This window comes from Lissotriton vulgaris, chromosome 9 (genome assembly GCF_964263255.1).
Source record: "Lissotriton vulgaris chromosome 9, aLisVul1.2, whole genome shotgun sequence".
NCBI classification, from domain to species: domain Eukaryota; kingdom Metazoa; phylum Chordata; class Amphibia; order Caudata; family Salamandridae; genus Lissotriton; species Lissotriton vulgaris.
The window spans coordinates 648474393-648501300 of NC_141697.1; the positions used below are offsets into that span (position 1 = coordinate 648474393).

The 26908-nt window shown below is 45.2% G+C and overlaps 1 protein-coding gene across 1 annotated transcript in view; it reads left to right on the forward strand.

Moving 5' to 3' along the window:
* The first annotated feature begins 7484 nt into the window (after window positions 1-7484).
* Window positions 7485-26908, forward strand: part of ZNRD2 (zinc ribbon domain containing 2) — a 91809-nt gene continuing 72385 nt past the window's right edge. The window contains exon 1 of the mRNA XM_086938335.1: window positions 7485-7560. Coding sequence (XP_086794461.1) covers window positions 7545-7560 — 16 coding nt within the window. The 5' untranslated portion in view covers window positions 7485-7544. The remainder of the gene's footprint in view (window positions 7561-26908) is intronic.

A 26908-nucleotide genomic window follows, 5' to 3' on the forward strand; every position in this document is an offset into this window, starting at 1 on the left:
CCACACACACACACAGAGAGCCACACACACAGAGAGCCCCACACACACACAGAGAGCTACACACACACACACACACACACACACACACACACAGAGCCACACACACACACAGGGCCACATTCACACACAGAGCCACACACACACAGAGAAACACACACACACAGAGCCACACACACACACAGAGCCACACACACACACACACACACAGAGAGCCACACACACACACACACAGAGACACACACAGAGAGAGAGCCACACACACACAGAGAGCCATGCAGAGAGCTACACACACACACAGAGCCAGACACACACACACAGCCAGACACACACACAGAGCCACACACACACAGAGCCACACACACACACACAGAGGATCAGCCCCTTAAGGGCGCAGGAGGAGCAGAGACAGCAGCACACACGGGCTGGGGACTGACAATACAACCCTTGTAGATGACTGATCTTCTACTTTTGTGTGAAGTTCAAAGAGGCCAAGAGTATTCTCCAGTGGCCAATCCAACAATCATCATGCTTATACAAGTCTGATAGAACAGCTCTATAAATGAACATTAGTTCACAATACAGAACGAAATACAAAATGCAGCTTTCTCCACCATTATAAACTGTCAGGCCTCTGTTCCATCATGTGTGTATAATGCTGGCACCTCAGTCCACTTTTAGCAGCAAATGTCACAATAGTTTCTACTTGCTCTCTCCTCAACTTCAATATCCCAATTACAGCCTTTAGTGGCTGATAACACTGCTACAATGAAAATGAAAAAATACACGCTATGCTTGTTCAAATTTATTTTGCAAAATCTCAGCAAAGTCCATCTCATTAAAACAAACACGGGCAAAGTCAATAGGTCTCACCAATGGTGGTGCAGAGCCATTGGTTTGTTATTGCATATTTGCTATGGCATATTAGATAATGAAAAATATGTTGAGGGGAGTTGCCATTTTGGTGTGTAAACTGTACATATATGTGCTCCTGACACTATTTACTGACAGCAGGAATGCAGAGCTGAAAGTCCTGCTTGTGTAAAGGGTCGGCAGACAGTGTTTCAGCCAACAGTGCGCATTCTGCATTGGCAGCGCCCAGGCTGGCAGAGCACTTGGGGGCCTTCATAGATGGGAGTGCCATACGGCCGCAGAAAGAATGCAGCGCTATAGTTAAAAATGCGGACAGATTGCAATTCTGTCCTCGTGGCTGAAAGCAGTGCAGTGTTGGTAGTGAAGAAAGGTCAGCAGTCATAAGGATTTCACTGCGCTGGACAATCGGTAAGCAGGACTGAAAATGCAGAGGCAGACAGAGTTCCATCTTGCCTACAGGATAAAAGACAGTGCGGGGTTAGAGTGCACTAGGTTAGCTGGCATGCAGTTGCTGCAGGGCTAACAAGCAATATACATGGATGGTTAGTGTGCAGACCACTAAGAGTTAAGAGTTGTATAATCTAGTAATAAGAAATTAGGCAAACTTGGGACAAGACACGTTAAAATTCCTCAACATCTCAAACAATGAAACGATATAAGGGGGAGGCGAGAGCGGGACGGAGGAGGGCTCCGGGCAGAGGGAAGGGGGAGGTGAGAGTGGGACGGGCTACAAAGACCTCCCGAGTCCATATAAGGGGGTGAGGGTGAGGGGGGGTGAGGGTGAGGGTGTGAGGGTAACAGGGTGTGTCAGGGTGAGGGGGTGAGGGTAAGGGTGTGTGAGGGTGAGGAGGATGAGGGGGTGTGTGGGTGAGTGAGGGTGAAGGGGTTGTGAGGGGGGGTGAGGGTGTGAGGGTGAGTGAGGGTGTGTGAGGGTGAGGGGGTGTGAGGGTGAAGGTGTGAGGGTGGGTGAGGGTGTGAGGGTGAGTGGATGTGAGGGTGTGTGATGGTGAGGAGGGGTGACCAGAGACAGACAGAGGCCACTGGAGACAGTCAGAGAGCAGCCTAGACAGACAGAGGGCGGCTGAGAGAGGGGCGAGCAGGGACAGAGAGAGGTCACTGAAGACAGTCAGAGAGCAGCCTAAGTGTGGCAGAGAGAGAGACCGGGTCGCGTCACTGGAGACAGCCAGAGAGCAGGCGGGATGCAGAGAAAGGGAAACAGCAGCAGGGGCAGCAAGAGGGATGGAGGATTGCAAGGACAGAGGGCAGCAGAGAGAGAGCGGGAGATGCAGAGACAGAGGACAGACGACAGGGAGGCAAACAGGGGGAGGAGAGCAGAGACAGAGATAGACCAGAAAGATAGAGTGAGAATTTTGCAGAAAGAGAACATTTTCAACGTAACGGGATGCTTTAGCACAGAGAAATATTTATGCATTTTTTCAATCTTTAGATTTAACATCATTCTATATACCGATATATTTAGTATATGAAAAGCAGAATAGATTCTGGTGTAGTCACTGACATGGTCTGCATAATTAATCCAGAGCTGAAGGGAAATAGAAGACTACACGAAGGAAGGGCGCAATGGCACTATAAGTGTGATTATGTCAGCTATGCCAGCAACATTAGCACATTTCTCAAAGTTGTGAAAAAGTGGCAGTCTCGATTCGTTCTGTTTAGGGCTCTGGGAAACGTTCGCTGTAATCTTGAAGGATGTGTATGGAATCCGTGAAAGAACGAGACACGGCCTGACGGCCGTAAAAGTGAAAGTACGGCCGGCCGGCCGTGAATAATTAGGGGAGGAGAAATGCCTGAGGCAGAGCGCACGCTGGGGGAAGCTGTGGGAGGGAAGCAGAAGGCTTTGATGTGCACACGCTTTTCACGGGCACTGTATGAAATCGCCAGATAGTTAAGCTCTGGTTAAGCCCCAATATCTCTCGCCAGCAATGCGCAAGCGCATTAGCAGGTGAGCCCTAAAAAGCACTATGGGGTCATATTCACAGTACAATACCATATATAAGTGCTAATAGCTTAACTGTAGTGCATGAGACCATGGGACACAGCGGTATACACCGTTAGTGAACAGGTATGACGCTTATTAACCACTGACTTCTGTAGGAGCCAGATAGAAATCCTTACAATAGTGAACACTGTGTTACGCTACCTGCAGTGAAGCACCCTATCGGACAGGAAGGAGTACGGCTCCATTCAAAATTGCTTCTTGACATCACGTAAACAGAACAAGTATTCTGACGCAGCAATGAATTTATCACTTCTTTGGTATAGAGGACAGTACGTAGAAAAATAAGTTTACACTGAAGAATATTACCGTCCAAAATATTTGCATCAACAGACACAATGGTAAACGTAAACTTCCTATCCACCGCTAAAAAGGCAACATCATTTGTACAAAAGACCAGCACCCAGACCGAAGGTGTAAGGACGGGTATCTCTGTAGGAGGAGCATAATGGCCAGAACTGCCGACTTTGGAACTGGGGAACTGGGTTAAAACCTTGGAGTCAGCTCAACATGCTGTAATTCTGGGCAAATAAAGTAATCTCCCTAGTGACTAAAAAAACAAAAACAAATGTAATGTAATGTAATGTAACATGTGCTCATATAAAGTGCTTCAATACATTCACATTGATTTTAGTGAAGGGGAAGGGTTTGGGTGAAACCACAGGGAGCGGGGGAGGTGGGGGGAGGGTAGATTGCAGGTGCATGCACTCTTATGTAGAAAATAAAAAAAGAGTACTTGCAGCTAGTAGAAGGGCACTGGCAACAGGAAGCAGTACTTGGTCTATGCTCCATGGGATGGATTAAGCCTCCAAAGCCCAGGAGGTAGCCGGAGGTTAGAAGGAGCCACTGATCAATTGGAAGACAGGAAATAAGAGTGACATAGGAGCCAACCAATGTTTACTAAAGGTAAGTAATGGGTGGGGTCTAAGCTCCTTGTAAAAAGAAAATCCCATTACAAGAGATTTCGCATGCACAACACAAGTGCAGTGCAATCTAACCCTAAAAATGAATACAGATGATTGCATATAAAGTTCTACTTAAGACACATGTCCGGGTCTTTGAAGTATCTTAAAATGTGATTAGATGGCTGGTAGTTTACTCTGGGAAAGGTTGAACTCTATTTGATGGGGGTCTGCCGTGTTCACCCAAGTGTGGAACCAGGGCCGGACTGGGAACCAAAACCGGCCCTGGCAAAGTGCTCGGCCGCCCCCCCCCCCCCCTCCCAACTCGGGGGGGGGGTTGGAGGCGCCGCCGAGCGCTTTGCTAGGGCCGGTTTTCGGTCGATTTTGTTGCAGGGCCGATTGCTGCAAAAACAGCCCTGTAACAAAATCGGCCCCCAGGGGCTCAAAACCGGCCCCCACCCTTGCGGCGCACCGGGGGATTGCCCGGTGCCCGCTATGCCAGTCCGGGCCTGTGTGGAACCTAGTTTTAATGGCACACTCACCAAGTACAGCAAAGCTGGAGTACATTACGTGATCCCTATGTGCATTAGCCAGTCTTACATGGTCCACAGCTATTAGCATGCAACATGAACATAACACATGTTTTCTCCTGTGTTTCTATGGGATTTCCAATACAATACTGACAGGGATCATATAACAATCAAAAAAGAAGAAAAAGGATGGGAATAAAAATGTATGCAATGTACAGAATAAACAACTAACCACTGTCCTGCAGCTTGGGCTTTTAAAGATTTATATATGTGTGTATTGTAATTAGATGGCCGTCACAGTGTAGTAGACGTACTGTGAGGAGTCAAATATGGAGAGGTTTCCCAAGAAAACCTCAAAGACAATAATGGTTGAATCTCTAAAATGCTTGGCCACAAAGCGTGGCTATACTAATTCTATTTGAGGATACACGACATTTAGGATTTAGGAACCTGCGATACTGATAGAATTCTTATTACAAATAAACCTACTTGGAGGCTAAAGAGCTGGTCCCGGCATTGCATTGATTGAAAGAAAACGCGATTGTACACTGCATGTTTACTCGCATGTAGTGTTGGCGTTAGGGTGCTCTGAGTGAGTGAGTAGTCAACTTCTGTGCTGGCCATGGACAGAAAACTACAGCAGGGTGCAAATCGACCTCAACATTTTACCCAGAGAGACACTGGCATTTAGCATATTGTTTTGGGAACCAAAGCCACCGCTGTTGTGAGGTCCAGAAAGCTTTGCAGATTCTCAATAACTACTGGGCCCAATTTTTTGTGCATGTTACTTCCTTGGTGTGGATTGGATGCATTTTTCTGTGAATCGCCACAGTTATCATTAGTAAAAAGTACCTCACCTGGCTACTTCCTTGTGTTTCCCTCTTAGGAAAGTAGAGTAGACAAATGAAGAGAAACAAAAGGTGCATGCATAATCCCATGTAGGTAAGAGCAGGCTGTGCTGTGATATGCAAGTGCCATTAGCACAGCCAAAGTCATTGATCTTTAGACTGAGACAGTAGTTTAACACCTGCCTGGAAAAGGGACATAGTCCTACAGGGCCCTGACATTAAGGGTGAGTGCTTTACTCAGTGTCAGACCTAGGAGACTGGGAATTATGGCGACTGAGTTTCACTTATTTCTGCTTGTAGTTGCATGGTGTTTTGTTTTAAGGAGACAAACGTGCAGACAGCAGTATTAATCAGTTGTCTGGTAGGAGTGTGCTATTTCTCTATCCTGTAGCAATCCAAATACCAATTGATCAGGGGAGAATGGATCACTTGTCCTGTTTTTACCAGGATCTGGGTTTCTTCCACTCTAAAAAAAAAACATATTCGCATATTACTCGTAGTAGCGGTATATCTTGGTTGTCCGCTTTTGTTTCTTATGTGAAAAGCATCATTGGGTCTTATCTGTGCTTTCCTCCACCAGGAGGGAGACCAACTGGTTATTCGCAGTAGTGAACAGGGATGTGATCAGGAGTGGTGAGGGTGAGAGTGGAGTGAACTTAAAATTGCCTCCTTGCCACTGGTTCAAATTTATTTAGTCAGGGATGGGGCAAGATTAAAAAGAATTGCTGTGCGTGAATAGAAGGGCTGCTGATCTATAGCACCTGTGTCAAGAAATGGGTGGTCGAGCGGTCACCAAGTTTCAGCCCTATGGGTACAAAGTCGGGTCAGAGGGCTTTCTTCAGGACCGGATTGGCAAGTCACTATTATGTGTCCTGCATAGGTATGTAATTACACTTAGGACGTCAAGAAGTGCGCTGTAGTGTTTTGGATCAGTTGTACCTATAACTCTTAATTTAGGGCTCAGTGGCTCCCTCGGAGGGCGTGCGGAGCAAGCATACTTCTACAGTGAGAAGTCTTGCTTGCTGCCCGTGTTATCATCGTCTGACGTGCTCCGATGGGGCGGGACAGAATTGGAGGCATTATGTACCCTGATTAGCATATGGGCATAGTAGAGAGACTTTCTCTACAGGCAGTTCACGTTTGTAAAGACTGAAGAGTGTCACCCTAAGCGCTGTCATGAATGTGGATTGCGCAGTGAAATTGAAATACATTATTTGGAATTGGGGTGATTTCTGGAATAAAGCAGGTTTTGGTGGCGTTATGCTCCCTGAATTGTATGTGGGCATAGTAGAGGGACTACCTCTACAGACAAGGCACATTTGTGAGGTTAGGAATAAATGGTTTAGAATTGAGGTGATTCCTAGGATAATATTCATGAACAGTCTGGCTGATCAGGCTGAATGTTGATGTATGGTAATGTTCTTGTTGTTAAGGGGTTTTATGGAACGCTCCAAGTTCTTGAGTGGGAGACCTGTCATTTGTCGTTGTCCTTGTCAGGTGCATTTTGTGTTTATGTTTAAATTCAAATACCTGCAGGGGACCTTGCCAGGAGTGAGGATTGACATGGCTCATCAACTCGGAGAAATGTTTGTCTGCCTCACAAAAAAGAATGATGAAAATCATGCAAACGGGGCCATGATATTGTTCCGCTAATGGGTATTTTGAAAGTGGTTTAAAGCAAAACATGTAACCATCCTGCCTTGAGCAGTCGCAATTACAGAAGGGGATATAAGAAAAATGCAATTTAAAATAAATAACAGAAACAAAAACAGATTCAATGGTTGACGTAAATTCCAATCCGCAGCCGAAAAGACAACAGCATTGGTACAAAACACCAACGTCCAGCCCAGATAGGACGGTGTAGAACGGTTTCTCTGTGGGAGAAGATGTGACATTACGCCCGAGCTGCTGACTTTGGAACAGGGGTTCGAGTCTCGGTGTCAGCTCGTCATACTGTGATTCTGGCAAAACAAAGTAATCATCCCAGTGCCTAAAATATATATATATATATTCCTGACACCTTCGGGTAAAGTCCACGCGAGATAAAAACGCATAAATAAAAAATATAAACCGAAGCACGCATGCGCAAAGTGAGTGACACGAGTAGGGTGTGCACAGCCAGACGGGGGAGCACGAATATACAGGCAGAACCTGCATGAATCGGCACCCCACTGACGTAGGGGGTGTACAAAACGACGGGGGTGCGAATTTAGTTAGAACAGGGGTACGATCATTTCCTCTATCTGCATGGCGCCCACTACCGGCACATTTATAACGATAGTTAGCACTCTAGTTCGTAGGAGGTAGAACCGTGCAACGTAATTCCTCTTCCGGTTCAGGGAAGTTAGCAGTAGTTGCTCGTCTCATCGGTTTAAGTATGGCGCTGAATGGAGGTACGGGGAAGAGGAGGCGAGACACGCACATTAATCGATGGGAATCTAAACAATCTGTAGTGCACAGACAAATGAGGCGGGAGGGATGGTGATGATACGGAGATAACTCTATATATCCTTTCAAGAGATTTACGGGGGCTGACAGGATGAATGGGACCTATAACCAGGGGCGTAACTAGACCCGAACTTTGGGGGGCTAAGCATCCCAGCCAGGGCTAGCTCGAGCACTGGTAGTGGCTGTTATGACAGTCTTTTTTTGGCTGTCTCCTCCCTCATATCGTTCTTTTTTATGAATTCCCTCACTACTACTATCCAAGGGGGCACGTCATCTCTCCATAGCCTCTCTCTGGCATACATTTAATTTTTTTATAGTGCTACTCATAATTCACTCATACTCATTTCTGTGATCTGCATACACGTTCTTTGCTGCAGGCTCATTAACCTTCCTTGCTAATTTGGAATTAGACAAAACTGCAACTAGACAAAATTCGGAATTCTCATTAGTAGAAACATTAATCACCAGAGTTATATTGATATTTTTATTTTTGCCTGAAAAATACCTGATGCACAAGGAAGTTCATGTGCTTTTAAACAAAAATATATTTGTAAACCTAGCGCCCCCAACAAAGTCATCTCCAGCTGCGGCTGCACAGCCCTAAAGCCATTCCGGGTCCCAGCAATGGGGCAGGACAAGTCTTTTCAGAAATGGGATCTGAGCTAACCTCGTACCCATTGTATGATGCTAACGATCTTTGTAAGTGGTGTGGTATGATACCCAAATTCCAGCGAGTAAAAATAGTGAACAGATTTCTTGTAGATGATTTAAGGGGGAATAGACTACTTCTCTGAGAATGTTTTGAAATGTTTGGGATCAAATTTGCTGAAACGCCGCAGACCCTATGGGCATTCATGAAATATTCCGGTACTTTCATGGTGCACCAGGGAAGCATGGCATTTCCTCGGAGTAGATCTTGTGGTTTTTTCTAAATGTCTTAAGTCAGAGCTTCCACTTTTCCAAAGTCATCATTTTTTAAATGGGTGAGCATCTTATGCCAAGCAGTATATTCAATGTGACGGTGCCAGTAATTTACCATGGATTCTTCAGCCTCAGCCATGGGTACCTCTAAAAATTCCCTCTGGTATACAAGGGTGAGCATTTTGTCATTGACACCCCTATAGAATAAGTACCAGAAATCTTGACAAGAGTTACCTCAAATATCATTATGCTATGGATCCACCTCACATATGCTAAGAATTATGTGCATTATATGTTGGGGTCTTTGGCCAGGTGTGGTGGCGCGTGTTTTGTCTGATGCTGGGTTTGACTAGGCTATGCAAACAAAACAGGTGATGGACCGAATGTGGATCAATGTCACACACTCATCCCAGTCCGAAGATCTGGGCCCAAATCCATCATTTTTTTTTTCTTCACTCCACACCACCCTGGGTTAGACAATGGCGATATGCAAATCAGCTCTGACCCTGTGCCCCATGGGAACAGTCCAGTCCGAACTACAAAAGCCATGTCCTTCCCAGAACGGAATCAAGCATCCGAGGACCGGACCGGTTTCGAGGTAACACCTCTCATCAGCCCGGCTAGCTTGACCACTCAAGCTAGCCGGGCTGATGAGAGGTGTTACCTCGAAACCGGTCCGGTCCTCGGATGCTTGATTCCGTTCTGGGAAGGACATGGCTTTTGTAGTTCGGACTGGACTGTTCCCATGGGGCACAGGGTCAGAGCTGATTTGCATATCGCCATTGTCTAACCCAGGGTGGTGTGGAGTGCAAAAAAACGATGGATTTGGGCCCAGATCTTAGGACTGGGGTGAATGTGTGACATTGATCCACATTCTGTCCATCACCTGTTTTGTTTGGGTTTGACTAGGCTAGCAGCTTTGTCAAGTTAGACAGTTTGTGTCCCCACAGCCACTGATGTGTCTTAATAGAAGCATGTTAGGGCCTGTAGTTTGCCATAGGTAACGCCTCCCATCCATATTCTATTAGTGCCCTTGTCTATAAGGCAAGAATATCCTCCAGTATGCCAGACCAGCAATACACTTGCACGTATAGCACACATAGACTGACACACGCACATTCTCACTATCTCTTGCACTTGTTCATACATTTGTACACTGTCACACTTGCACACAGACATACTGCCACTCACATTTCCATTAGTCAGTCTGCTTTTATTGTGTTAGAAAAGCTTGCCTTGCTGCTTCTGCTATACTTGCATTGCTTTTTAGTGAAGCTTAATGAAAACGTATTCTCCACAAGCTGTTCAAAAATAATATATTGACTTTTCAATGTTTGTTACAAGTAGGATGTGAATGAAAAGTACACTTCCTTAAAATAACTGTACAGGGCTTGTATTTGGTTTCGCATGTGGATCAACCAGTTAAAGTATTAGAAATGAACTAATCTGCGTTTTAACATGCAATATCACAGCATCCAACTGATCTTATGAAATACTTGAATCTTTGGCGACCATGAATTTTATCAAGTAACGCTTTGCATTTTGGCATTTTTGAGACCCAACTTACAATGTAAAAAAAAACACATAAAAAACCAACACGTCCCAAAATAAAGCATTGTGGTGAATGGAAAGCCAGGAATGGTTGATGGTGTCACATGATCCTCAATTTATCACCATAGCCCAAAACCTCATCCCTGGTCTCCCTCCTTGCTACTTCTCACATTCTCAGTCCACTATTCTCTCTTGCACCAGCCCCGTTGTTGGAGATGGAATTAATTAGACATCTAGTACTATGAAAAGAGCAGGTATTCTGTGGGTGCGTTTGTAGAAATGTGTATATTCATGAGAGTTGTGTAATTTCTATATGTGCACAGTAAGGGAAACCCTGGAAGCCCTAGTAGCTTTTCATCTCCACTTGGCTAAGAAATTCCACAAGGCAAGGCTCCGAGAGCTATCGGATCTAGCTGTATCCACCCTTGATGTTTCGTAGAGGGATGACAGCCAATCTGCGTGGGTTGGTGGGTTGGAATCTACCCAGTGTTTGCAAATTTGCCGTCTTGCCAGGAGAATTGCATAGAACAGAAAGGTCCTTGCCGACCCGTAATGTTGCCTTCCAGACCAAATATAACTAATGACAAGCTGAAGGAAATCGATGTTTTAAGGATTGACTCTAGGGTAGCTTTGATTTCTTTACAATATGCAGTGATGCCGGGGCAGTCCCAAAACATATGACTATCGGAGGCTGCTGGGAGGAGGCACTTGTTGCAACACTTTCCTGTCTGGAATTTCGAAAGCCTTTGGGGGGAAAATATATGCTTGGTGCACAGAAAATAGATGATTACGTCTTAACCATGCTGGCTTGACAGCTTTGTAGAGGAGGGTAAAAGATCTAACCCATAAATCCTCACCCTGTGCCCCCATGTCACTTCCCCACAACTCCGACGGGAGATTTAATTCACCATCTGCCTCCTCCATGATGGACCAGTACCAGAAGGCTACCGCCTTACCCCCCATTTGCCTTTCCACCAGATGTTTTTCTAGAAAGCTGTACCTCCCAACCTGAACCTTTTTCCTTGACTGCTCCCGGGACCAGCTGAGCAGTTGTAGGTATTTGAAACGAGTTAGGGCTGGGCCAACCCTCTCGGAGAGCACCTCCCACTCTACCAAAGAACCTCCTGCCATCAACTCTCCCCATCTTAGAATCCCTGCCTCTAGTAGGGGAAGTGCTAAGCTATCTTTTAAACAGGGGGGAGCCCTGGGGAATCCCAAATTATGGCGAGGTTGGAAAAGTATGCCAACCCAACTCTAGCTTTTATTTGAGCCCATTCTCTCGCCAACGATTGGAAAATCTTTAGTCTCACCTTTTTAAAGAACCTCTGGTGCCCAAACTTAAACAAAAAAACGTCAAGTGGAAGATTAGCCCCAGTTAACATGGCCTTAAACATTTTCCCATTTGAGTTGTCTTCAGGGGTCTTCAACGATATCCTGGAGTGGGACAGCTGGAATGCCCAGGCGTAATACTCTAGGTCTAACAAAGCAAGCCCTCCCTTCTCCTCCTTAATTTTTTCCATGCCAGCCTTACTGTTTTACAACTCCAAATAAAAGAATTGATTTGCTGCTGACATTTACGGAGCTGCTTGGGGTCAAACGCTAGTGGAATAGAATTGAAAATAATCGTGAATTTAGGGAGTATAGATATTTTCACTAGATTTGTTTTGCCATATACAGTCAGAGGGAGAAAGGACCAGGCTCTCAATAGTGTCTTAGACTCACGAAAGACCCGTTCGAGATTAGTCTGAGCCAGTATACGGATGTTGTGGGTTATTTTAACTCCCAGGTAACGAATTGAGGGGGTCACTGGAAGATGTAGATTATCAATATTCCAGGACATAAGCTCAGTTTTCCCGGCATTGATTTCATATCCGGAGACCCGCCTGAATTTTTCCGCCCTCCTTACAACCAATGGGAAAGCCTGAACAGGGTCTGTGGTGTATATGAGGATGTCATCGGCATAGAGTCCGACCTTCTTCTCCCAACCACAAAATTTAAAAGATGGAATGGGACATTCATCTCTCAGGGTCTGGACAAAGGGTTCAACATAAATGTTAAATAAGAGAGGGGAGAGCGGACAGCCTTGTCTAGTGCCCCTCATGATTTGAAAGGGCTCAGTGCGGGTACCATTGACCAGTAGGCTGGCCCTGGGATCTCTATATAGGAGGTTGATAGCTCAATAGAACTTGACCCGAGTTGAAATTTCCTCATTACTGCAGCCAGATAGGGCCAGTTGACCCTATCCAATGCTTTAGAAGCATCATAATGGCCAGAGGGAGGGCGAAGGTTGAGGCGATATCAATGGCGCCTACCAGGCATGATGTGAGTTCTGTGCCAATGTGAGTGAAGGGTGAACTGTTTAAGTGACAGAAGTGCTTATGTGAGTGCACAGCGGGAGAAATTAATGCATGGTGAGTGATGTGCTTGTTTGTTAGATTTCAGAGTGAGCAGCGAGAGTGACAGGTGAGTAAAGTGTCACATGATTGCAGGGTGAGTAGTGTGCTAGTGTAAGTGCAGGGTGAAAAGCGTGAGTGCATGTTGAGTGGTGTGGTGAGTGCAGTGTGATAACTGTGACTGCAGAGAGAGCAGTGTGCTCATTTGACTGCAGGGTAAGTGGAGGGAGAGCGGCATGAGTTAATTGCAAGGGGCATAAGTGTAGTGTGGTCGCTGTGAGTGCAGGGTGAGTGGTGTGCTCGTGTAAGCGGAGGGTAAGAGGATGATAAATGGTGTGAGTGCAGTGCGATCGCTGTGAGTGTACATTGAGTGGTGAAAGTGGCAAGTGAGTGGAGGAGTGTCGTGTATGCAGGGTGAGCGGTGTGCTTGTTTGAGTACAGTATAGGAGGAGGATGAATGGTGTGAGCAGTGTGAGTGCAGTGTGATCGTAGTGAGTGCAAGGTAAACATGAAATTGAAGGGTGGGAATGTGGGGAAGGAGTTGTCTGAATGCAGAATGTATTCTCAGACATCTGGAGTAACTCAGCATTGAATTGACGGCTGGCTTAGGGTTTCATATATAAGATAAACTATTTCTATTACTGCATGAATCAGGGTTGGAGGGTGGAGTAGATAAATATTGTGCTGATCAAACAACAAAATTTCAGTCTCCTTATTAGGGCTGCCAGTTGATTGGATCTGTACCGGCACCACCGGTATTTAGATGTCCCAGTCAGTAGAAAATAAGCAAAATCACCAAAACCAGTATTTGTAGCACTTATTTGTGTGTACTCAAACAGCAAGTATAAATAGCACTTTTAATAATGTCTTCTAGGGGTGCATTAATGATCTATGACTAATAATTAAAGGAAACAAAGACAGAAAAGTCATGTTACAAATGAAAACATACCATTTTATTTACAGACCTATTTAGTGTCAAGGTGAGGCTTTTGCAGACTCTTTAAACAACAACAAATTTATTTATTTATTTATTTATTTAAGGTTTTTCTAGAGCGCGTAGTCACCCAGAGGGTATCCCAGCGCTGAACCTCTTACTCACAAGGGGAGATAGTCAGGAGTGATGATGGCTCAGGGGAAGAGTAGGGTTTTGAGAGACTTCCTGAACCGTAGGAGGTTTGGTTCTGCTCTGAGGCTCAGGGGGAGTGCGTTCCATTTTTTTCCCGTATTGACCGAAAAACGGCGGCCACCTATCCGGGCCTTCTTCACCTTGGGGATCGTGATGAAGTTTCCATGTTCGGAACGAAGCGCTCTCGTGGGTCTGTAGGGTGTAATCCAATTATTAAGGTATTGGAAGGTATTTTTCTCTTAGAAAGGTGGCATCCCTACTCCTGAGATGCCTTTTCACAATATGCATTCTCCCACTGGGGCAGTAAAAATAAAATACAAATGTTAGGGATAGGCAGAGTTTGAACCCAGGGGGGACTGGAACCAGTGAAAAAACACAAAATCTCGTTTACCAGTTCACAAAGGCATGTAAAATTCAACTTTGCCCGAGATTATACCCCAAACACTACCCAGCTGATCCCACTGCAACTCAAGCTTATACACATGATGGGGATGTGGATTGAGGGGGGGAGGCTTGGGCTGAAGCCCTTTTGGCCCTATGGGCGTTGCCAGCCTCCCTATAACAAGTGATTGTTATTTATACTTGGTTGAAGAAGACCATAGGAACTATGCGAGCATATCGAGAAAGATATGTGTATATGCATATATGTAAAAGTAAAACCTTTATAGGAGGCAATACAGACTTGTTCAGAGCTTAACAAGATGCTTGAGTGATGCCGACGATGAGCGTAACCCGAAAACTGATACAGCTGCAACAAATAATTGCCAAATAAACTCCATTTGAGGTAAAGCCCCATGTCACGTGGCTGATATCAGAGCTCTGTCTTCCTGCACCATGCACGAGTAACTAATAAAATCTATTTTTCTACTTAGCATTCTGGAACTTGTAGTCCTGATTTTACAATGGGGTAAAAGTACTGTTAGTCCCAGAGTCCAAAGGAGCTAGGACTGGGTGAGCCTTTTATCCACGGACCCTGGAAACGTTTTATTAGCTATGTTGCAGCAGGTCCTACAGAATATAAGTTTTATTTTTCTCCTTCATGAGCTAGCAGAGAGAACGAGTTGATAATGGCTGTCATACTGTCTCATTCCTTGGCTTTATTTTATTATATTACTAGTAGCCCGTCCCGACCTTGTCCGGGAGCAACAGGCTTCCCCGCCCCCCGCCCCCCGCCCCGACATTGTCCAGCAGCCCGGGCCCCCGGCCGGCCTGTCCCCCGCCTGCCCCGACCCCCGCCTGCCCCGACATGGGTCCCCTTACCTCAGCCGCCGCTCCTCCCGCCTGCCCGCTGCTCGCACCACCGCTGGCCTGTCCGCTGCTCCTCACGTCACCGCTCCTCACGTCACCGCTCCTCCCCCGTGCCATGTCCGCCGCTCCTCGTCGCGCTCCTGGACGCTGCTCCTGACGTGAGCACGCACGTCGCGGACGGCGCTACTTCGGAGGGACTACTTTTTTTTTTACTGTAAATTTTTTAAATAACGTTTTTTGTTTTTATTTATATAGCCTATAACCATCTACACACCCTGACGATTCCAACGGTGTATCGGGTGTGTGGATTGGCGCTGTGGTTCCCGAGTTTACCCGCCTCAAATGCTGAAAGTTCTTCCTTTATTATAGTAGTATAGATTTCTACTTTCTGGTAAGCAGGTGTATTTCTTGATGTGCATGAATTTTATATGCGGTACCTTGCTATACATCTGTGGAGATGTGGGAGGAGAAGCACTGACTATATAGGATACCCTGTCCAGTAGGCCCTGAAGTGGAGTAGAGATTTAGTCTGGGTGGGTCAGTTAGGAAGGTCACTGGATGGGTTTGTAGGGGCTGAAGGAGCTTTGGACAAATTAACGGGGTCTGAACATGGCTCATGAAAGGGAAATATAGACGAGACTGATCCGAGAGTGGTCTGGGTAAAGTTGGCTTGTCTAGTAAGATCTACATGGATAGGTCCAGCCAAGCCTGGAAGCAGGGGGGGATTGTCACGGAGAGGGATCTCTATGAGAGTATTTCGAAGAACGTATAACTCGGGGCTTTGCAGAGGCTGTCTCTTGGTGACTTTTTTTGGGAGGGGTAGAAAAAGGACAGTGGTATGAGGGTTATGGACACCAGTTCACAAAGAGTAAGTAACCTACATTGAGCAGTCTAGTAAGAGCTGTATGGTTCAGTGGAGAAGGATCTGTATGAGGGCATTGCTGCATAGCATGGCGTGTGTAAGGCTGTAAAGGAGTATAGATGAACTTTTGTATTCTGGCTGGGTGAGGAAGTGCATAGAGAGATCCTTTCCTAAACCAGGTCGGTTCAAAGGAGGACTGGATGGATTGTGTGCTGTGGATTTCAAATAGGCTAGTGCAGGATTCAAGGGTTACTGCGCCAAAGTGAGCCGTATAGTGATCAGACTTTCAGCATTGCAAAACCCATTGCGTCTAAATCTACATAAAGCTAATTACTGGATCTATCCCAGGTTTTCAGCATATCCACAGATCATTTATATACACCTACTCAATTTAAAGGGGAAGCTCTCACCAAGTTATCAATTATCCTACAAATCTGGCATGATCTGGCCATTCTGGACCTAGGGTGGGTATCCTCTTTTAAATAGGGTTTCTTCTTATTTGATTATGAAAAGCCTGTATGTAGCTGAACGGGAGTGTCTGTTTTAAAAATAGGTTCAAGAAAAGAAGAAAGAACTTTAGCATCTCTTTTCTCAACACTAGATCTAGGTTTGAGAGACTATTCATGTGATTCGTTGAGATTATGTAAAGACAGAGAAATCTAAGTAGGGCAATACAAGAAATACCTTAAAGGAAAAAACACTACATAGAAAAGTAATTGCAGACAAATAACTTTAGATAAAAGTAATTCCAGAGAAATGTTTAAAAAAAGAAAAAGAAAACCCATGGAAGTATGTGTATTATGAGATTAGTTAGTATATTTCAAGAGGTTGCCGGTGCACCGAGAAGAATACGGTAATGAGTTCCAGCAGACGTCCAGTATCCATGCAAAGCTTTCTGGATGTCCTCATAAGACAACAAGTTACATACATTGAATCTAAAAGTAGCTCATTCCCTAAGTCAGTTGCTATCCTGAAACTATAGAACTGATCCAGCTGTTCTGGGTGTATGTTGAACACTCCTGCTATATGGGGTACTGTTGGGGTTACCATTTAGAGTAGGGTCTGCTTTACCACCTGGGCCCAGATTTAGTATCTCAGCAAGATATGGTAAGCGAGTGGCCTACACACTGGGTAAAGGGGGAAAATAAATCCAATAGGATTTGTTTATTTTTACAGTCTGTCTATTACATTTGGGGGATTCAAGGGTCAAGCTCTGTTAGAAATGGGGGTCTCTAGTTGGCAGAGGTAGGTACCACTGTCCAAATAGGGACCCTTGCTTCCAGTCAGGGTAAGGAGGAAACCCTCTGAGATAACCCCTGCTCACCCTCTAGATAGCTTGGCACGAGCAGTCAAGGCTAATCAGAAGGCAATGTGTAGAGTATTTGTACCAACACTCACAGTAACACAGTGAAAACACCACAAACTGACTCCACAACAGTTTAGGAAAATAAAGGTATTTAATCTAAACTACACAATACCAAAACGACAAAAATCCAACATACACAGTTCAAGAATATGGTTTCAAAAGAGTTCTTAAGGTTGCGATAAAATAATCCACAGTTGCCTGAAAAGTTCACAGTTGCGTCACGTTTCAGACACAGTAACTTTAGTTGCGACAAAGTTACAAAAGCAGAAGCTGGTGTGGTGGAAAACAAGCGATGCGTTGCTCCTGAGACCCTGGGGAGGCGTTTACGACAGCCCCGCTGCAGCAGCGGGCGTCTTGCGACGAATCCGGTCTGTATGGGGAGGAAGGCCACTTGTATGGATTCCGGTGCGTAGGTTCCTTAGGAAGTTTGTTCTCGCAAGGGCACGATGCGACGATCTTTGGAGTTCTGACGATCTCCGGGGCGACGATGCGGGGACCAGCGGCGATCTTCTCTCTCGCAGCTCCTCGATGCGATGGCTTCGGCGATGACTCTCGCAGCGACGTGATGCGGTCCGCAAGCAGGCGGTGCGGCGATCTCACCCAGCGACGACAGGCTCTGCGACGACACTCGCAGCCATGTTAGACTTCCCGCACCGATCGGGTGCGTCCAGCTAACGAAGGATGCGACGGCTCTAACAGCGGCAACAGGCGCTGCGACGATCTCGACCTTCGTAGCGGCGGGAATTTCCTCGCACTGTCGGGGATGCGTTCCGCAGCGAGCGATGCGATAACTTTTCTGTAGCAAAGTTCTTTAAATCTTGATTTCCAGCTTCCCAGCACAGGTACAACTTCCAGAGGCGCCACACATGGACCACGTACTCCAGAAAGGACAGAACTCTCTCAGTAGAGCTCAGGGAAAGCTGGGGGTGAAGTCCTTTTGTTCCTTGGAATTCAGAACAGGGAGCCAGCTCTTCTTCTGGCCCTTGAAGATTCCTTCAAGCAAGGGGACACAGCACAAAGCAAAGTCCTTCCCCTCTCCTTGGCAACAAAGCAACTGCAGGTCAGCGCTGGCGACACATCAGGTCAGTCTTCCTTCTTCAGTCTTCCAGCTTGATCCTTGGCAGAGGTTCCTTCTTGATTCCAGGATCTAATTTTCTGTTGTCAGGGGTCTTGTACTTATACCCCTAAAAGTCTTTGTTCTCTTTGTGCAAGTGGGCCCTGAGCCTGGTCTGAACCAGTTCTGGGTGTTTCTTGAGCACTTTGTTTTCCTGGCTTCTCCTTTCCTTTCAGAGTGAGGGGCAGGGTCGTCAGCTGCCCAGCAGGAGGTGGAGCCAGCATTGTGGAAGGCAGGCACAGCCCTATTCAGGCCCAGGTGCTACCTCCTACCACCACTCAAGTTGCAAATGCAGTCATACAGCCTAGGGCTGACTCAACCAGTCTCCTGGGGAATCCCCAGCCCCTGTCACTCTCAAACCAGACAGTCAATACACAAACAGGCCAAGGCACACAGAATGGTCAGACAAGAGAACAGCAGCTTTCTAAAAGTGCTGTTCTCAAACACAGGATTTAAAAACAACCTTTCCTAAAAGATGTGTTATTAAATTCCGAGTTCAGGGATACTAGACTCTTATGTCGTATCTTGTTCCTATGGGAAGAAATGCTGGTAGCCACTGTAGCCAGCATCCTCTATGTTGGCCTATGGAGCAAGATAGCCTTACAATAGTGAAAAACGAAAATGGCTGTAATTCATTAGCAGAGCATGTCACCTGCACCAGTACATGCTCTACCTTTCACATACACTGCACCCTACCCAGGGGGGTACCTTGGGCCTTCCATAGGGGTGACCAATGTGCACAAAAAGGGAAGGGTTAGGCCTGGTCAGTGGGGACACTGACCAGGAGGACATGGCAGTTCATAGACTGCACACAGGCATTGTGGTGGCAGGCCTGAGACACCATTTTGGGGCTACTCATATGGGTAGCACAATCAGTGCTGCAGGCCCACTAGTAGCATTTGTCATCACCAGCCCTGGCACACTCAGTGCACTTTACTAGGGACTTCATGGTGATACAAATATGCCAATCATGTAGATCCTATCACTATAACAATTTACACAGAGAGCATATGCACTTTAGCACTGATCAGCAGTGGTAAAGTGCTCAGAGTCCTATTCCCAACAGCCACGGGTCAGGAAAAATAAGGGAGGAAGAAGCAAAAAGTTTGGGGATGACCCTGGAAGAAGGGCCAGTTCCAACAAGCTCTATCTATGAATAATCATAGGATAGACTGTCAAGATATATCCTTTACAGGATACACTTCGAGTCCGCTCCTCACATTTTTGTAACACAAAATCTCAAAAACGACAGAGAACCCCCAACCAAAAACAATGGCCTCTGTAAAGTTTTAGTTTCATGTAAAGTTTGGTGTAATTCTGCGTAACAGTTTTTGTTGAATTGTAAAGCAAAAATTCCTATTCTGATTAATTCGGTCACTTGCACTATTTGATTTGAAAGTTCTTGAAGACTTGTGATACAGCACCAAAATTATAGGCAAACCAAACAATGCTTTTTCATTGGAAACTGTGATTTTGCCATAACTCGAGTCACAATTGGAATATATATTATCTGTTTAGTGGTGCAATCACACTGTATTTATGGATCCCATTTAGACATTGCACTTCACAAGAAATCCATTTTTGCTTCCCTAATAACTTTTCCCATCTAAGTTATCGACACCAAACTAGGGAAGCAGCATTCAGCAGGTAATCTTTGAGCATACCAGATTTGAGGCAGATTGCCAAAGCATAAAAAGTTAGTAGAAACTTCCATAGCAAGTCACAATAGCAAAGATCATAGGTTTTCCAATAAAAAATGTCGCTACATTTGCAACTCTGATACTGCTGAATGAAAGTCCACCGTATATTAATTGCACAATTGCTTTTCTGTTTCTCTTTTCTTAGTTAGGTGAATTTTCAACTAGCTATTTTTCAGAGATAGCAAAAATATAACTATCCAGTACCCATGCTCAAACTATCTATATGTCTGTAATTGTTCTCTATAATTGGAAAGTACAGATTGTCAATAGTGAACACCTGATCTTATATAAAAAATATACATGTTTGTGGTCTTTAGTTGAACTAGGAAAGGGAAAAAAGCATCACAGCGAGAGAGCCCATGATGCTTGAGTGGCAGGCTTTGTGCCTACTTTATGCCGATCTATCCCTCGCCTGTTACACGTGCAGTGGAGAGATCAAAGCAAGGCCTTTACTATCACACTTCTACACTGGCTTGGATGTAAAAATATATAGGATTATAGATGGGTAACTGAGAGTTAAGGGGATGTTTTTCATATGGAGGTTCTGAGAGACATCAAATAGACAAGAGTTTAAGCTTGAGTTGTCGAGATAAAAAAGGTAGTAAATCCGAGGCCTCCAATTACCGACCCATTTCTTTATTGGACGCCTCTGTAAAGGTCATGAGCAGAATTCTGCTCAAAAGACTAGAAACTTGGGCTGAAGCTATGAACATTTTAACTAAGGTGCAATACGGTTTTAGGAAAGGCATGGGTACACTCGAGCAATGTGTAAATTTGGATCTTTTAATTAATAAATACTCAGTAGCTAAAAAGGGCAACCTTTTCTTATGTTTTGCTGACTTGAGCAGCGCATTTGATTTAGTTGATCATGGTATTCTTTGGAAGGTCTTATTGGAGCTAGGGGCACCTAAAGAAATAGTTCATTTTTTGGCAAGGCTCTACGAGAAACTTTCTTGTAAAGTCCGATACGGTACCCTAGGCGAATGCACACCGTTTCTTAAAGTTTCAAGGGGCATCCGTCAAGGTTGTGTGTTAGCCCCTCTTTTATTTTCCCTTTTTAGGTCTCGCAGACGTAAAAAGCAGGCGTAAGCCTGCTGTCTGCGAGACATCTTTTGTTGGCGTGTTAGAAGGAATCTGAGACGGATCTCACGCACGAGCGTCGCTGTCTCAGATTCCTCCTCGGGGCCGCGCACAGCACCACACACGCATGCGCATACACAGAGACACACAAGCGCCCATGCACGCACCCATACATACAGAGAACCCACCCCCGCCGTCGCATACACACACACGCGCGCACACACACACACACACTGCATACACACACTGCATACACACACGCTCCCCCCTCCCTTCACGGCGCTGTGCCCATCTCCTGCCTCGCAAGCACCACACACACGCATGCGCATTCACAGAGACACACAAGCGCCCATGCACGCACCCATACATACAGAGAACACATCCCCGCCGTCGCACACAAACACACTGCATACACACACGCATACACAGAGACACACACACAAGCACGCACGCACCCATACATACAGAGAACACACCCCCGCCGTCGCATACACACAAGCGCACCAAGACCCCCGCCGCCCCACTCACCAGGTTCTTTGTTCGTGTCCCTCGGCAGCCATCCGGTCATTCTGGGCAACAGGCGGGTGCCGCGCTGAGACGCAGTCACGCAAATCTTCCGGCGGGCACTGGAGCGCGGGGTAGACTCCCGTCTGCTTCCTGTATTTCTCTGGCCCCGCCCCCGTCCCAACACAGATTGCCTGGCTTCCTGTTGAAGCCGGGCTGCGGCGTTTCATTATTTTTCTTCTCAACGGCAAAAATATTAATCTTCACTGGCTGACTCCATTGCAGGAGTTGTAATCTTGGCTCGCTTTAAATTAATTGGAATATAATCGTTTTTAAACAAACAAATTGAATAAAGCCTTCACTGGACATACGCTCTCATCGTACGAGAAGGCACAGATTACGTGAAGAAATTGCCATAATTGGATATTCCTTGTCATTGGATCATTATTGGGTATTTATTGGAACATTGGATAGCCTCATCGGAGCAGCTTTTGAGCGTTTGAAATTCGGCCATTAGTGTTGAACGATGACTGGGGTTTGTTAAACTTTTTTCTCTCTTTTGACTACGTCATGCATTGCTTCGGTCTTATTGGCCATTGACGGTGTTGTGTGTCTTCATTGGTCGACTGTTCTAAGGCAGCGTTCGTTGCTACACACGCTGCCGGCTGCTTCAGCCTCACATGGAGACTTTAGACAAATATTTTTTTTATATGTTTCATCTTTTTCTATTCTCTCAAATCCTTCAGTACTTTAGCAACACGTTAATAATAAATGTAAAACGCAGTATATTGTTTTGCTGAGCTGCTTTTAAAACAAAGAGGAACCAGATTATTGCTGCATAATTTTCATTCTGTTGCCCCACAATTTAGTCACCCTGCAGCATAATTTTAGACTCCAGTTCTGTATAATTCCAGTGGCCCTCCTCTTACTGCGCTAGGCTGTTCCCTGCTTGCAACAACTAGTAACATCTCGGTTGACTGCTTCTTTCTGCTGCTGCATCACTTACAGTTCTAAAACACATGTCTCAGTCAAATTCAGCATTCAAGCCCCACCTGCGTGTATCTCACTACATTGAGGGTTCTTATTTAATGGCCCTAGGAGATAATAAGTGTGTTCTCTCTATCCCCACTTCAGTGTCTTCCCAATTCTTTCTCTACCCAGTCATTCACCACACACTATATACTCATCTACAACTTCTTTTTCCCCAACTTCTTTTCTTTTGTTAGTTTACTCTCACCTAATAAAATGCGTTTCTTCCTGTACTGCACCTTTTCCTCCCTCTCACATCCTCTAGGAGCCCTTTCTCCTTCAGGGCTCTCATTTGTTGCCCTTGATGTCCTTTGATAAGTTGCTTCTGTTCACACTCTCACCACACTTTGTCGCCCTCCTCAAATGGCTTTTTCACTGTCATCTGCCCACTGCACTCTCCTCGGCACCCATTCCTCACTGCGTTGTTTCCGCTCGGTTCCTTGCAACCCTTTCCTCGTTCTCAGTTCATAACTACATTCTCTCTTCCTGATCCCTTCCTGAGTTATTTTTTGTTTTTCCCTTCCGCGATACACTCCCGTTTTCTCTTATCCTCACTGCGCCATCTATTAAATATACTGGCTCACATCACTTTTCCCCTCTTGCACTCTCACACTCTCTTAACACTCTATCTCTTTCTTCTAACCTCCTTAAAACACTCTTTCTCTTTTACCTTCCCCTTTCTTCTCCACTTTCTCTTTCTTTATCACAGCTATAATATAGCGCTAAATGCTAACTTTCCATCTCACAACATTTTGCATATTTTTTTTAATTACCATGTTAAAATCTAAAGCGCGGGTGCCAAAATGGTCTTGCATTTGCTTGTTTTCTCCTATGCTGATCTGCTATTCCCTTCCACCACCTCCTTCTCTAACTCCCTGTTCTCTTCTCCCATGCTAATCTGCTGTTCTCTTCCTCCCGCCTCATTCTCTAACTCCCTGTTCTCTTCTCCTGTGATGATCTTTCTGCTATCTTCCATCCGCCTCCTTCTCTAACTCCCTGTTCTCTTCTCCTTTGCTGATCTGCTGTTTACTTTCACCCCGCCTCCTTCTCTAACTTCCTTTTCTCTTCTCCTGTGCTGATCTGCTGCTCTATTCCACCCACCTCCTTCTCTAATTACCTGTTCTCTTCTCTTCTCCCATACTGATCTGCTGCTCTCTTCCACCGCCTCCTTCTCTAGCTCCCTGTTCTCTTCTCTTCTCCTGTGCTGATCTGCTGCTCTCTTCCACCCCACCTCCTTCTTTAACTCCCTGTTATCTTCTCCTGTGATGATCTGCTGCTTTCTTCCACCCGCCTCCTTCTTTAACTCCCTGTTCTCTTCTCCTGTGCTAATCTGCTGTTCTCTTCCACCGCCTCTTTCTCTAACTCTCTGTTCTCTTCTCCTGTGCCGATCTGCTGTTCTCTTCCACCGCCTCCTTCTTTAACTCCCTGTTCTCTTCTCCTGTGCTGATCTGCTGCTCTCTTCCACCCCGTCTCCTTCTTTAACTCCCTGCTATTTTCTCCCGTGCTGATCTGGTGCTCTCTTCCACCCGCCTCCTTCTTTAACTCCCTGTTCTTTTCTTCCGTGCTGATCTGCTGCTCTCTTCCACCCCGCCCCCTTCTCCAACTCCCTGTTCTATTCTCCCTGCTGATCTGCTGCTCTCTTCCACCCGCCTCCTTCTTTAACTCCCTGTTCTCTTCTGCTGTGCTGATCTGCTGCTCTCTTCCACATACATCCTTCTCTAACCGCACACACACATACATACAACCACACACACACACATACAACCACACACACACAACCACACACAACCACACCACACACACAATCACACACACACAATCACACCCAACCACACACACAACCATACACATACAACCACACACAACCACACACACACACACCCAACCACACACACAACCACACACACACACAATCACACACAACCACACACAACTACACTCAACCACACACAACCACACACACAACCACACACACAACCACACACACACAACCACACACACACAACTTCTCACACACAACCACACACACAACAACACACACACAACCACACAAACACAACCACACACACAATCACACACACACAACCACACACACACCCACACACACACACACACCCACACACACACACACAACCACACACACAACCACACACATCTATCTATCGCCCTCACTCTATCTATCTATCTATCGCCCTCACTCTATCTGTTGCCCTCAATCTATCTATCTATCTGCTGCCATCACTCTATCTATCTGTCTGTCGCCCTCACTCTATCTATCTATCGCCCTCACTCTATCTATCGCCCTCACTCTATCTATCTAGCTATCTATCTATCTACCTACCTATCTATCTACCTACCTATCTATCGCCCTCACTCTATATATATATCTATTGCCCTCTATCTATCTATCTATCTATCTATCTATCGCCCTCTATCTATCTATCGCCCTCACTCTATCTATCTATCTATAGCCCTCTATCTATCGCCCTCACTCTATCTATCTATCTATCGCCCTCACTCTATCTATCTATCTATCTATCTATTGCCCTCACTCTATCTATCTATCGCCCTCACTCTATCTATCGCCCTCACTCTATCTATCGCCCTCACTCTATCTATCTGTCTATCTCCCTCACTCTATCGCCCTCATTCTATCTGTCTGTCTATCTATTGCCCTCACTTGATCTATCTATCGCCCTCACTATCTATCTGTCTATCTATCGCCCTCACTCTATCTATCGCCCTCACTCTATCTATCGCCCTCACTCTATCTATCTGTCTATCTATCGCCCTCACTCTATCTATCGCCGTCACCCTATCTATCTATCTATCTATCTATCTATCTATCTATCTATCTATCTATCTATCTATCTATCTATCTATCTATCTATCTATCTATCTATCACTCTCACTCTATGTATCTATCTATCTATTGCACTCACTCTATTTATCTATCTATCTATCACCCTCACTCTATCTATCTTTCACCCTCCCTCTAGCTATCTATTGCCCTCAGTCTATCTATCTATCGCACCACCACAGCATCACTCAGGGGCACCACAGCATCACTCAGGGGCACCACAACATCACTATGCGCTACTACAGCATCACTGAACCCCCACAGCATCACTTGTTGCCACCACAACATCACTCAGTGCCACCACAGCATCAATCTGTGCAACTATTCAACAACAACTGGTTCAAATATGTTCTCTCAATGTTTCAAGCTTTATTACAAATGTCACAAAAGATGTTAATATTTCACTTCTGTTCTTGGATTTTTGTCACAATAAAATACACTGAACATAATCTTCACAAAAGTTATTTACTAAAGTTTAAGCTATTGCCATTATAAATTACAATAACTTTTATTTAAGTATTAATTATTTAAAAAAATTAAAAGCCATTGTTATTTGTGATATCAATACATCTAAGTCACGTAAATACAAAACACGTTGCAATTAAATTTGCAAAAGTTAAAAGTATTGTCATTGTAAATGACAAAGCTATTAATTTTGCTATTTTCAAAACCAACACATAAATAAAAAAATTGTCATTTACAAGACCAATAGCTCAAACTTTCCTAATGCGAGACCTATTGCATTGCAAATGCTTGTTATCAACTGTATTGACCGCACTTTAGCCGCTATACCAGCAGACGCTCCACTGATTGGGAGCAAACCTGTCACAATCTTACTATATGCGGATGACGCTGTTCTTTTATCTCGCACGCAGATGGGCCTACAGCGTCTCATTGACAGCTTCATGCTGTTCATTCAAAATAGGAGACTCTGCGTGAATAAATCTAAGACGTATGTTATGTCATGTGGCCAGACAGCTAACAAATTGAAGTCCAGTTTTTATCTAGATAGTGACAAAATGGTACAAGTCAAAACTTTCTGTTACTTGGGAATAACCTATGCCAATGATGGGTCCTGGAAACCTGAACTTGATAACATCAGGATGAAAATGTTGCGAACCACCAGCAGCGTATTTCGATTTGCTTCCAAGCTCGGATGGAGAAGCATCCGAGATATGATTAACATCTACAACATACGCTGTGTTCCCTCTGCACTGTATGGGGCGGGTGTGTGGGGTCACATTGATGGCACTCCTTTACAGAAAGATGAAAACAAATTTTTAAAAAGAGTGTTATGTGTCCCCCAATCTGCTTCCGTTCAAATAATCCATGATGAGGTCGGGATCGAGTTTATCTCTGACTTAGCAGCCGTTCGTCCACTCTTATTGTGGCGCTCGATTTGGGCTAAGTCAGAGACTCGATTCACTCAAGAAATTATTCTTGACTGTATAGGACTGGACTTCTCTTCCCGTATTCTGTGGTTGAAATACATTCACTTCTGGTTTAAAACTCTATTTGATATTGATGTTTTTCTTGACC